Genomic DNA, 13786 nt, shown 5'->3' with positions numbered 1-13786 from the left:
TTCTTAAAATGAATGTAGCACTATGATGGACCTATGGGATATTAATCTGCATAAACTATTACCAAGTGCCTAGGAGGGTGTCCAGCACATGTAAGCACAAGTAACTTCCTAAAAAGAAAGAGATTTTGTCTCTGAGTCTCAAAAAGTATATATTTGATATGTGAATTTTCATTACATTCACAGTTAAACAGCAACACAGGAAAGTATATATTAAATAAGAGGTTAAAGAATAATTGCTGTATGAGTTGACTGGCATTCAGAAAAAAGATATCAATCGTCTTGGTGGGGTGGAGTAAGGGGAGGCTTGAAAAGGAGGTGGGACTTTATTTGGGTCTTGAAAGAACAACAAAAAGTAAAGCAGTAGAAAGAAAAACAAGGTATATTTTGCTGACCCTGAATTTTCAACAGTCTGGCTATATATTTCAGGGTCTATATGAAAGTATAAGGGAGAAGTTGGTTAAGGTAGGTTGGAGCCAGGTAACGGAGAATGTTGAATGCAAAATTAGGGAATGGGGACTTTATTCCGTATCTGATCTAGAATCACTGAAGGCTAGAGAAGGGAAGAATTCATCTGAGACTCCCTTTAGGAAGGATAAACCTGCCAGTGATACACAGCATATATCAACCTGGGGAGAAATGAGGAAGAAGGAAAAATAGCTAGGCAGCTATTATGAGAGGATGACAAGAAGATTTGAAGCAGAAGCCACAGGAAGTGAAAGGGACAATTATGAGACATCAGAATGAACAAAAAGAAGCTGATGATGAGGACCACCTCATCGTGGTGAGAGATGGGAGAGAGATGCTGTTAAAATGCGAAGGCAGCGTGGATGACTAAGAGATACTATCTGATTATCCAAGGTAGGGAAGTGAGGGGAAGGGGAGGAGACGGCAATTTTGGGGAAGATAAAAAGTTTAGTTTTAGATATATCAACTTTGATTCTGAAAAGGAGTTTTGTTTTGTTTTGTTTTGTTTTGTTTTGTGGTACGCGGGCCTCTCACTGTTGTGGCCTCTCCCATTGCGGAGCACAGGCTCCGGACGCGCAGGCTCAGCGGCCATGGCTCACGGGCCCAGCCGCTCCGCAGCATGTGGGATCCTCCCGGACCGGGGCACAAACCCGTGTCCCCTGCATCGGCAGGCGGACTCTCAACCACTGTGCCACCAGGGAAGCCCAGGAGTTAATTTTGTACTATCTTCCAAGTACCAGTAATCTACAAGGTAGGGCAGGGCTGGATCATAAAGAGTTTGGACTTTACCCTATGGCAACAGGAAACCACTGATAGATTTCAAACAAAAGAATGATACAACAAAGTGCATGTTTTTAAAAGACTAATCTGGTGGTAAGGTGAAGAGGAAATGGAGAGAAGTTGGAGGAAGTTTTAAAGAATCCAAAAGAGAGATGAGGACCTGCAGAAAGGCTGTGGCAATGGAAAAGAGGAGATATATTTCTGAGGCATTTAAGGGATAGTACCAACTGGATGTGAGGATTGAGTGACACTATACAGGGTTGATGGAGGAGGAGAAAGAGTCAAAGATTAGAACAAGATCAAAGGTCGGGCAACAGGGTGCATGTTAATGCCATTATTAGAGGCTGGATTTACGGAAGATAGGCAATTTAGAAAGGGAAGGAGTTGTGTTGTTCTGGACATGAATATGAAGGAGAAACAAAATGTCTAGATGGAGGATTCCAACTGTTGGAAACGCAAGCCTCAGAGGGAGGTGGGACTACAGAGATGGGTATTCATGGACTTAGGAGTCACGTGCATAAAGGTCATAGCTTACAAGACTATGAGAAGAGAAGAGAACTATGTATTCACCCACATTTAATAAGAGAGGAAGAAAAACCAGTGGAGATGACAAAGGAAAGAAAAAAGGTGGGAGAAAGACCAAGTTAGGAAAGTCTTTTAGTGGTCAAGAGAAAACACTTTCAAGGATGTAGGAGTGGAAAACCTGGTCAGATGCTGCAAAGAGGAGGAGAGAGAAGAAGACCAAATGGTCAGCGAATTTAAAACACGAAAGCTGCACAAGAGTTTCACTGGATTGGTGGAGTTGGCCTGGATGCCAAGGGCTGAAAGAACTCCACAGTGAGGGTATTTTAGGGGCAGTGAGTGCAGACTTCAAGATTTCAGTGTGCTCAAGATGTCAGATAACTCAGGAAGGCAAGGCAGAGGGTATCACCACACATCAGCACATCGAATCAGGCAGGAAAGAACCTAAGTTCTCCAAAATTTAATCTCCTTCTACCTATCTTCACAAAAGATAAAGGAAAACAAAACTGTGGTTCCTTTTTTTTTTTAAGAGATGCTTTCACATACTCAAACTTTTAAAAAATACCTGTCAGTAATGGCCTTCATAAACTCATCAATCAGATCATCGTAACGTGGTGATCGATCTCTTTTCTGATATAAACCCATGTAAAATGGATCTTTTAAGAGTGCCTATAAAACAGAACAAACGTAAAAATAAAAGCATTCTGTTATATAACCAATTTAAACATATTCTATAAAACAAAAATTGTAAAATAAAGAAGTTAATAATTTTTAAAACTTTATTGCCCTTCTTCAAAAAACTCAATAGTATTAATTTACTATTATTTGCATAAATATTAAAAGGCGTTTAAGACAAAGGCTAATATCTAATCACAGAATTTTCTCTTCTTATATTTCTTCAAAAGAGGAATGTAATAAAGCAGTTTTTTGGTTTTTTTTTTAATATGAGAGAAGGGTCAAAGGGGGAAAATGATTTTACTCACTGGATTATCAGTTCCTACATCAATACACACAGGCAGGCATCTATCAGGCCGTATTCCAGCACAAGCTGTATACAAACAAAGTTTTCCTACTGGAATTGCCATTCCATAGACACCCAGATCTCCAAGACCCAGAATTCTCTCTCCATCAGTCACCACAACAGCCTTAATTACAAATAAAATAAAGTAAAATAAATTATAAGTTGTCCAAAATGGAGCACTTAAGAAACACATTCATAAAAAGATTCTCTTCATCACAAAATAGCACATATTAGATTATTCCATTCACATGAACATGTAAATCTACAGAGAGAGAAGTGCATTAGTGGTTGTCTAGGGCTGAGGGGGGAGTGACACTAATGGGTACAGGGCTTTTCCGGCAGGGTGGGGATGAGGGAGCTGTGATGAAAATGTTCTCAATGACGATGGCTGCACAACTCCGTGAATATACTACAAATTACTGAATTTACATTTTAAGCCAGTGAATTGCATTGTATGTGAATTTTATCTCAGAAAAGCTACTGTTAAAAACAAAACAGAAAACCACAAAAGAAGATTCTCTTCACATATTTTCCCTCTCACTTTTAAAAATAAAATTGTTTCTTAACTAGCTTTCAAAGTTAACCAACCAAGAGTACTTAAAATTCTACGGTTTCTAGAATCTAGATGTAAAGAGGAGAATTAACTAGATTTGATCTCCCTGTGTCTTTGGTTTAGGAGTAGAATGCTTCTGACTAGAGGATCAACTTGAATATGTTCACAATGACTAAAAAGGGGAGAGGGGAACTTCTGATAAAGATGAACCCTAAGAGAAAAAAAGAGTTTAGAAATAACATGTTACTCCAAATAATAACTGAAGCCAAACAAGAAAAACCTTAGCAATGGAGAAAAAAATCTAGAATAAAAAATACACCTACAAGGTTTTAAGAGGATACTATGAATTTAATTATCTGACCAAATTTTTTTTAGGTTATTAGAACAAATGATAATTCATCAAAGATTATTTTGGTGAGGAAGACGCGCAATAAAGGCAAGTAAGATTACTGCCTGTAATAAACACTAAAGCCTACCAAAAGATCTTAAATAAGTCATTAGTTTTTGTTTTATGAAAGACAGCCAGATTGACAGCTGTTTATATTTGCTAAATTTGAAATGCTAAGAGTGATACATTTGCTTAAGGATCAAATCTATCTTAGATTTAGAAGAAAAAAGACATAAGGAGTCCTCCCCACTGCCCACCAGAATAAAAGTTCTTATGGCATTTTAATGTATTTTCTTTACCTAGAATAATATTAACTGAAAAAGTAAAGGAATATAGAGAAGCCAGGAGATACCAGTGGTAATGAAGTGAACAGGCTCACCCTACTAGGTCCAGTTGCTTTCCCAGGGCAAACTCTATACCAGTAACCCACTTTATAATTACTATCATGATTTCCTCAAAGCACTAAATCTACATGTATGCAAGTACCAAATAAATCAGAGCAACAATGAAACAAAACTGTTCTTGAAAATTTCACCTTGTAAGAGGTAACTTACATAGAAAGAAAAAACATTGTGAAAGGAAGGTTGTGCTATTAGTACCTTAACATGATTTTCTGGCCAGTTATCCACAATTGATCTAACATGACCTCTGTCTGAGATCGAAATAAATAATCCCCTGCAACAGAACAAAAACACTTTTGCATTTCACAACAGTTTTGGGGTTTTTCTAAGTTTTTGTTCCTAATTGGAATATTTAGATATTTTAATAAAACATCAAGACACTGTCATTTCCAAGCAGATTTACCGAAGTCACACAGGTTTATTTTCAAATATTTTCAACCACTTCAAACTGTAATTGCATTGTTCACATAGTAGCTGCAACAAAGGTTATTATTAAATGATGTGATCATTTTTACCCAGGAAGAAATGTAGCCACATCTCCTATTCAAATAAACTCAATATACCTCCAGTAAAAAGCAATATAAAGACAACCCACCAATGCAGGAAAGCACGATAAGGCTAAGTAGACTACTGTTAAGTCACTGAAACTGAAAATTTGAAACCTGAAGGAGCAGGAAGGGAGAGAAGAAAACTTTAGTAATTTCACATAAAAAATACATCCTTGAAGCATTAGGAAAAAGGAAAAAGTTATTTTAAACACTGTATATTGTTATCCAATTGAGATAATCCAGATTTCAAAAAAGGAAGAGAGGAAGGCAGGAAGAGAGACAGAAAAAAGAAACATAGGTTCTAGAAAACAGGCCAAGTAAAGACGAGGGCCAATGGGCTCCCAGTGCCTTCAAACTGATTCTTAACTTTCTCACTGATATCTTTTTTTAAAAATTTATTTTATTGAAGTATAGTTGATTTACAATGTTGTGTTAATTTCTACTGTACAGCACACTGATTCAGTTATACATACATATATACATTCTTTTTCATATTCTTTTCCATTATGGTTTATCAAAGGCTATTGAATATAGTGCCCTGTGCTATACAGTAGGATCTTGTTGCTTATCCATTCTTCTCATCGACATCTGAACTTTGGCATTACTATCCCAGCTTAAATCATTTAAACAGTTTCTCAACCAGAGCTTCACAGTAGAATCATCTGATGAGCTTTTTAAAATGCCAGGGTTCTACCCCCAGAGATTCTGATTTAACTAGCCTGGACTTAAACAACCAAGACCTACTGACCATTTTCTATGTAAAAAACAAAACAAAACAAAAAAACCACTGCCACTGCACAAATGATACACAGTTTCTGCCCTCACCCAAAAGCTCTTTATGTTTCATGTGAGTTCTCAACTCTGGGTGCACATCAAAATCACACCAGGAGATTTTATGAAACAGCAACACCTGGGCCCAACTCTAGACTAACTGAATCAGAATCTCTGTGGTTGGGGCCCAGGCATCAGTATCTTTTTGTTTTCCTTTGTCCTTTAATCTGGATTGGGAAATACTATTATAAGTGAAAATGAAACTATAAAAGAGCTGAACAGCTGGGTTATACCACAGATGTGCTTAGACATATTAATCGATGGCAGCACATAGGACAGAACAGAGAGTGTTCTCAAAGTGTCTTCCAGGGAATACCTGCAACACCATCACCGACGGTGTTCATTACAATCCGGACCTCCAGACCTTTCTCTTTTTCATCAGAATCTTGGGAATAGGAAGGAGAGGAAAGTTGGCAAGGATCAACATTTTAAGTAAGTCCCACAGATGTTCCATACGCACATTAAAGTTTGAAAGCCACTAGACTAGATGAGAGGAGACTGAAGATAAATGCTATCACACAGTGTTTGAATTTCTACATTTGTATCAATATGTAAGCAAGACATGGGAAAAACATAAGGATTGTGGAAAATGATTACAGGTTAGAGGAACAGACAAGAAAACTCAAATTAAGTAAAAATAGCATTTATACAATGCTTATAAGTTTACAAAAAACTGTCACATCAGTTTCCTCATCTGACCTTCTCAGCAGCTCTTTGAAAGATACTGGTATTCCTACCTTATGATAAACAGATTCAGAGGAATAAAGTAACTTATTCAAAGACTTGAGCCAATGCTCATTCCATTACCCTTTCCACTTAAAATATTTGGAGGTACTTGAACTATCTGAAAGTAAAATTTGTGTAAATTCATAAAAAAGGACAAACAATAGAAATAAAGCTGATAAAAAAATGAGAATCTATCTCTTAATTGGCCAGATTGTCAAAAAGTTTTATGATTATTCTGCAGAATATGCCACCAAAATTAAGAATACTGTGGGTTTTTTTTTTTTTTTTGGTACAAAAATGCACATTTCCTTTAACAATCATAAATACTTAAAGAAGGTTAGGGATAAATGATGGTATTTCCACAAAATAAAAGATATGACATGTTATACTTTTATTAATCCCTTTTGGTCCAAATTAAGCTTTTGTGAGGTGGGAAATGTGGTTGGATAAGACTGCAACACATAAAATAGAAATGTAATAGGGGCTATAAAGTGATGTTTTTTCTACACAATAGTCATTTGCAAATATATTTTTAAAAATAAGCCTTACCTAGGTCTTCTAAAGATGTGTCCATACTGGGAGCAGGCAAGACCAACTGTTGGTGTATATACAATTGGCATTAGACTTTCAATATCATCTTGCAGTATTCTGTAAAACAACTTCTCATTTCTTTCTTGTATTCCCATTATATAGATGTACCTGAAATTAAGCACAGCAAATAATGTCTACATCAGCCAGCATTAGACTAAAGACTTTGGCTTTTGAAGTCAAATCTAAATATCTAAAACTGAGGACTCCCTCCCCCTGGAAAACAAAACCCTACATTATCATTACATAATACCCAGGACTAAAAATCAACGAAAATAAAAATGTGCTTAAATGGTAGATGGTGATGATGAAAAGAATAATAACAGAAGCAACAGGTAACATTTATTGAGCTCTTACTGTGAGTCAGGCTCTGTATCAGGCACTGGAAATGCGAAAATTACCATGAGGCCCCACCCTCAAGGACCTAATCTTCAAGGTGACTGACACGTAAATAAGGAAATAAAGTGGCATTCATTCAAATATTTACAAAATACTATGAGCCAGGTACTATTCTGAACTCCAGGGATGTAAGAAGTGCTCCTGTCCTCGTGGAGTGAGTTTGTTTGTTTGTTTATTTATTTACCCACCCATCCATCCATCCATCCGTCTGCAGCACATGGCATGCAGGAGCTTAGTTCCCTGACCAGGGATCAAACCCATGCCGCCCTGCAGTGGAAGCGAGGAATCCCAACCACTAGACCACCAGGGAATTTCCCTCATGGAGTTTATAATCCAGGAGGCTTATAGGCATTTTAAGTTCTATACAGGGCACATAGGTAGCACAAAAGGAGGCAATGGTCAATTCATATAAATATATAAATAACAGCTTTTAAAGAATAAAGTTTAGAAAACAGGAAGATGTTGGCCTGAAAAAACAGTAATCACACTGAATTAAATATGTCTAAAACAGACTCATTGTCTTTTCCCCACATTTGTTTCTCCTCCTCTTATCACCTGATCAAATGGGAATCCAACCAGAGTCCATTCTTGATTTCTTCCTCTCCCACCCTCCCCCACCCCAACCTAATAAATCAATATGTCCCACAGAGACTACCTGTGAAATATCTTTCAAATATTTATTTCCTCCCTCCATCCCCACCCAGCCCAAGCCACCGTCACTTCTCACCTGGGCTACCTCAAGAACCTTTTTTTTTCAAACCTTATTAACACCACAGGCATCAAAGCAACAGCCTTTATTTTATTTTTTTATTTTAGGATTAAAGCTTCTATGTTTATTTGTTTAGTAAACAAACCATTAAGCTAAAAACTAGAGAATAAGTAACCAAAGATTAAAAGAGCACAGAGGTATTGTTGAAAAAAATTAAAAATAAAGATAGTAAAGTTAGTTTTTTTTTTAATTGGAGTATAGATGTTTTATAATGTTGTAGTCTCTAGTTTCACAATTTTGTTCCCCTGCTCCAATCCTATTCTTCTCTTAAAAACATACCTCTGGTCATTTCTATTCTCCCTGAATGGCTTCCAAATGCCAGTTTAATAGGCTTAAGCTCCTAAAATAGTTAACTAGACCTCAATGACTACTTTCCAGCCTCATCTTCATACTGAATTACTTCACTTCCTCAAATGCACAACTCTGACCTCGGAGTTGCAACATACGACGACACACCCTTTGCCTGGAACACCCTCTGTCCAGGCACAGTCCTCTTCTCATGCTCTCCAAATGCAGCTCAGTTGGCACACTCTCTGGGGTCCTTTTCTGTCATTCCCGGCCCCCCACCACACATATATACACTTCAGATTTTCCTGTCTTCAGGTCCCGTTAACACTCTCCTCCCTCTTCTGTAACTCTCACACCACTTCTTGACTTTGTCTTCCCTCCATGGTAACATGAGTTCGAGACTATATATATTTTCATATATATATATATATATATATATGCCCCATAATGTAAAGAAACCACTCTCACTAGTCACCAATATCCAATAATCCCCTATATTTTATAAACCCAATGAATTTTTTTAGTTCTACAGTCAGACTGATCCCTCTACCAGAATACCCTGCCCTTCTATCTTATTTTGCCTGCTCCTTGTAATGTATTGTTTCAAATTCAGCTCAGGCATCACTTCCTCCAGGAAGTGATTCCCCCTCCAGGAAGTGATTCCCCTAGCTCGGCCGGTGCTCCTCTTCATGTTTTCAGAATGTACTCTACAGGTCCCTTTTTCTCACTGTGCTATACAATGACAGTCATAGTATAGCTATCTATTGATGAGCTCCTAGAAGGCAGGCTGTGAGTTACTGCGGTAGCCATACATTCTAATTTGCCCGGGACAGTTTCAGTTACTTCTTTTTTACTCCCTAAAGTGTCTGGGATTGGACGATATATTACATGGCCACCCTATCTATCACCCAGTTTATATCCTCAGTGGCTAGCAATGGCACACACAAAGTAGGTGATCAATAAAAGTTATTGAATAGAATGGGTGCAAATTAGGTGATAGCCTCTGCTTCAAACATTCCATTCAAACCTGAAATGCTCTGTGATTTTAACCATAAAATATTGATTTCTGCTAAATTTTACAATAGTGAAAATAAGTGAAGGAAACAATCATTATAAACCAACTGACGAAAACAAAAGTTTCATTGAGACTGTATATTTCTCATGCCATAATAATCATAATACTCCTAGTTTTTCTGATCAGAGCACCAATAAAAAAACTAAACATCTAATCAACTCTTACTTTTCCAAAGGGCCATTCAACTTTTTCACGTTTCTGTGGAATCGTAAGGCTTGAATATCTTGTGTCTCTATTTTGGGAGGTAGAAGTCCTTGAAGACCAAGCATTTGTCGTTCCTGTAATGTAAATGCCATCCCCTAAAAAAGGAAAAAAATGAAAGGATTAAAAATTTTTACTTACGGGGTAGCAATGGTGCATCCTACCGAACATAATTTAAACATGAACTTAAAAAGATCAACAAGATATCATTTTTGCCCAGACTTTCATAAATTTATAAGATTGATCATATCTAGTACTGGGGAGGGTATGGTAAAAGAATTACTCTCACATAGCATTGCTGGAATATAAACTGGTTTAGGCTTTTTGAAAGCCAATTTCAAAGTACTCTTAGATTTTTTTAAAATGCACATACTTTATTATTTTTTTAACTGAAGTACAGTTGACTTACAATATTAGTTTCAGGCGTACAACATAGTGATTCAATGTTTTTATAGATTAAACTCCATTTAAAATTATTATAAAAGAATGACTATATTTCCCTGTGCCGTACAATATATCCTTGTAGCTTATTTATTTTATACAAAGTAGTTTGTACCTCTTAATCCTCTACCCCTAGCTTGCCCTTCTCCCCTTGCCTCTCCTCTCCTCCTAACCACTAGTTTGTTCTCTATATCTGTGAGTCTGTTTCTGTTTTGTTATATCCATTCACTTGTTTTGTTTTTTAGATTCCACATATAAGTGACATCACACAGTATTTGTCTTTGTCTGACTTATTTCACTAAGCATAATACTCCAGGTCCATCTATATTGTTGCAAATGGCAGAATTTCATTCTTCTTTATGGCTGAATGATATTCCATTGTGTGTACATATATCTTCTTTATCCATTCATCTTTTGATGGACACTTAGGTCGCTTCCATATCTTGAATGCACATAAAGCAATTCTACTTCTAGTTAGTTATCCTAGAGATATATTCATATATAAAGATGCATATATGAAGAGATTAGTTGTAGCATTGCTTCCAGTTCTCTTGCCTATTACAAACTAACTAAAAGTCCATCAATTATGGAAGAGTTAGCAACCTATGGTATTCCCATACAAACACTTAAACATGTATCTCTAAGTGTGTAGTAGAAAGATCTCCCAGATACACAGTTAGGAAAAAAAGTCAAGTTGTAAATCAAAACAAATTCACTGTTAATTATTATGTTTAGAAAACCCCCATAAAGTACATATTATATACAGATGTATGCATACATTAAAAATGAAATCAACAGAATACAGTTTGAAAGAACACAAACCAAATTAAGAGGCTACCGTGACTAGAAAGGAGTGAGGCTGAACAGAGGGAGGGGGAAGGAAGAATGATACTTAAGAAAAATTAACCTATGTAATAAATTCTTTTTCAGTTTCTGGTATTCAGCTATGGGTTAAAATTATTTTTTTATCAGTGATGTCAGTAAAAATGCCAGAGAAAGGACTTCTAAAAATCTTTTCCTCCATATAAGCAACAAGAACCCTGGCCAAATGATCAGACTTCTGGAAATTAACCAAAGCTTTCAGCAATTGGAGAGCATTTATTCAAGAAAAACTGCTGAATTTCAGTAAGAACAGCAAGCTTCATGGCATTGTAACTTGCCTTGTTCCTATTCTCCCCTCCCCAGATCCACAGTAACCTTCAAAACGCAATCACTGTGAAACAATCACTTTGAAAATCAGAGCCTGGAAGTCACTGGAGAAGGCAGGAGGGTTTGGAGATCCTTCTAAAGCCCCATATCCAGGAAACTGTTATTATTTGACCTGGAAGACCCTATCTGCAAGGCTGTCTTTATTCGACCTGACTTGGAGCTCAGGCAGTGTGAATAGCCTTTCCCACCAGAAGGGTCTGTAGAAAACAATCAGAGGCAATTATTTAACATAGCAGCTCCCCAAGGCAGTAGATAACAGCTGGGGCAAACAACAGGCTAACCAAAAAGCTGAAAAGGAAAAGCTGAGAAACGAGATGTCCATGGGGAACTTTGAAATGCTGAGACATATTCCTGAGAACCTAGAAGGTCATACGCACAGCTCTACGCATGTCCAGAAAAGACTTGAGAAAGCCCTAAGCTCCCACTTCTGGCTAACCTTGAGGCTCTGTGTAAGCAGGAAGAGAAGGCTGATGCGTAGCTGTAAACTGCCTAGCTGAGTCCTGAAGGCACACCCCAGCAGGTACACAAGCCCCCTGGCAAAGAATGGGAGATTTAATGGTTCTAGGTATTTAAGTTTCTGTTTAATCATTGGCTGATCACTAAGTTAACAAAGCAGAGACTTCAGTAGGCATATATAACAAGAAGAAAGAATTAGTTCAGAAATGACTGGGAGGAATGAATATCTGGTTTCCAGGGCAGCCACATTATTTTAAAAGCCCAGTTTTCACCAAAAATCATAAGGCAAGCAAAAATCAAACAAACAAACAACAACAGCCAACAAAACACATAAAGTCTGACTCATATACAGGAAAAAAGGGCAGTTAATTGAAATTGCCCCTGGGGAAGCCCAAACATTGTACTTACTAGACAAAGACTTTAAATTACTTATTCTAGGGGAGGGATAAATTGGGAATTTGGGATTAACATACTACTATATATAAAATAGGTAAACAACAAGGGCCTACTGTACAGCACAGAGAACTATATTCAGTATCTTGTAATAATCTATGGAAAAGAATCTGAAAAAGAATATACTTTGCTGTATACCTGAAACATTGTAAATCAACTATACTTCAATTTAAAAAAAGAAAAGAATTAGTTATTTTAAATATATCAAAAAAACTAAATATATAAAAAAACTAAAATAAACACCATTTTAGTGTTGATATTGATAAACAGAGAAGCTAAAAAAGGAACTAAATAGAAATTCTGGAATTGAAATTACAACTGAAATTCCAATTCTGGAATTGGAATTCTGGAATTGAAACTACAACAACTGAAATAAAAAATTCACTAAAGGGGCTCAACAAGCAGACTTGAGTGGTGGAAGAAACAAACCATCATATTTAAAGATGGGTCAGCTAAGATAATGCAGTCTGAGAAACAGAAAGGAAAAATAAGGAATAAATGTGAACAGACCTGAGAGACCAGCAAGAGTACCAACACGTACATAACAGGAGGCCCAGAGGTGAGGAGAGAAAAGGCTAAAGAATCTTTGAAAAAATAATGGCTAAAACCCTCCCAAATTTGATGAGAAGCATTAATCCACACATCCAAGAAGCTCAATAGCTCCAATCAAGAAAAACTCAAAGAACTCTACCCCTAGATACCTCATATTCAAACTGTCAAAAGCCAAAGACAGGAGAAATCTGAAAGCAAAGAGAAGTGACTCATCACGTGCAGGGGATACTCAAAAAGAGTAACAGCTGATTTCTTATCAGAAACCATGGAGCGCTGAAAGAAAAATAACCTGTCAACCAAGAATTTCTAAATCCTACAAATCCATCCTTCAAAAATGGAGAAATTAAGACATTCCAGATAAACAAAAACAGAGAATTCATTGCTAACAGACCCGTCTCACAAGAAATACTAAAGGAAGTCCTTTAGACCTAAATTAAAGACATTAGACAATAATTCAAATCCACACAAAGAAATAAAGAACATGGATAAAACAACTACATAATATAAAAGACAGTATAAATGTACTTTTTGTTTGTAGGTCTTTTTTTCTCCTACCCAATTTAAAAGACAATTACATAAAGCAGTAATTATAAATCTGTGTTGACGGTCATGCAATGTATAAAATGTAATTTGTACTTTGTAATTTGTATGACGAAGCAGCACAAAAGAAGGAGATGGACCTCTACGGGAGCAAAATTTTGGTGTACTGTTTAAATTAAACTGGTATCAAACTGAACTAGACTGTTTTAAAGATGGTAATTGTAATCCCCAGGGCAAACCACTAAGAAAATAACTCGGAAATAGGCAGGAAAAGAAAAGACAAGGGCATTTAAATGGCATCATAGAAAATTTAATACAAATGAAGGGAACAATGGAGGAAAGAGGAACAAAAAGCACATAAGACATTTAAAACAAATAGCAAAAGAGCAGACATAAATCATACCTTATTAGTTATTACACTAATGTAGATGGATTAAACTCTATAATTAAAAGGATTGGCAGAATGGATAAAAAAACATGATCCAATCATATGCTGACTACAACAGACACGCTTTGATTCAAAGATACAAATAGGTGGAAAGTTTCAAAGATACAAATAGGTGGAAAGTAAAAGAATGGA

General features: G+C 36.5%; 1 protein-coding gene across 1 annotated transcript in view; it reads right to left on the bottom strand.

Annotated features, from left to right (window-relative positions):
• The window catches only part of ME2 (malic enzyme 2), a 57887-nt gene that overhangs the window by 24676 nt on the left and 19425 nt on the right, over positions 1–13786 (bottom strand). The window contains exons 3-7 of the mRNA XM_082640309.1: positions 9520–9653; positions 6785–6934; positions 4329–4404; positions 2751–2912; positions 2333–2436 (exon numbers count right to left, since the gene is read on the bottom strand). Of these exons, the coding sequence (XP_082496435.1) occupies positions 2333–2436; positions 2751–2912; positions 4329–4404; positions 6785–6934; positions 9520–9653 (626 nt within the window). The remainder of the gene's footprint in view (positions 1–2332; positions 2437–2750; positions 2913–4328; positions 4405–6784; positions 6935–9519; positions 9654–13786) is intronic.

The sequence above is a fragment of the Mesoplodon mirus genome, assembly GCF_964341445.2.
Source record: "Mesoplodon mirus genome assembly, chromosome: 13".
Classification (NCBI taxonomy): domain Eukaryota; kingdom Metazoa; phylum Chordata; class Mammalia; order Artiodactyla; family Ziphiidae; genus Mesoplodon; species Mesoplodon mirus.
Note: the sequence above shows the minus strand (reverse complement) of the source record. Positions and strands in the feature narration are given on the sequence as shown.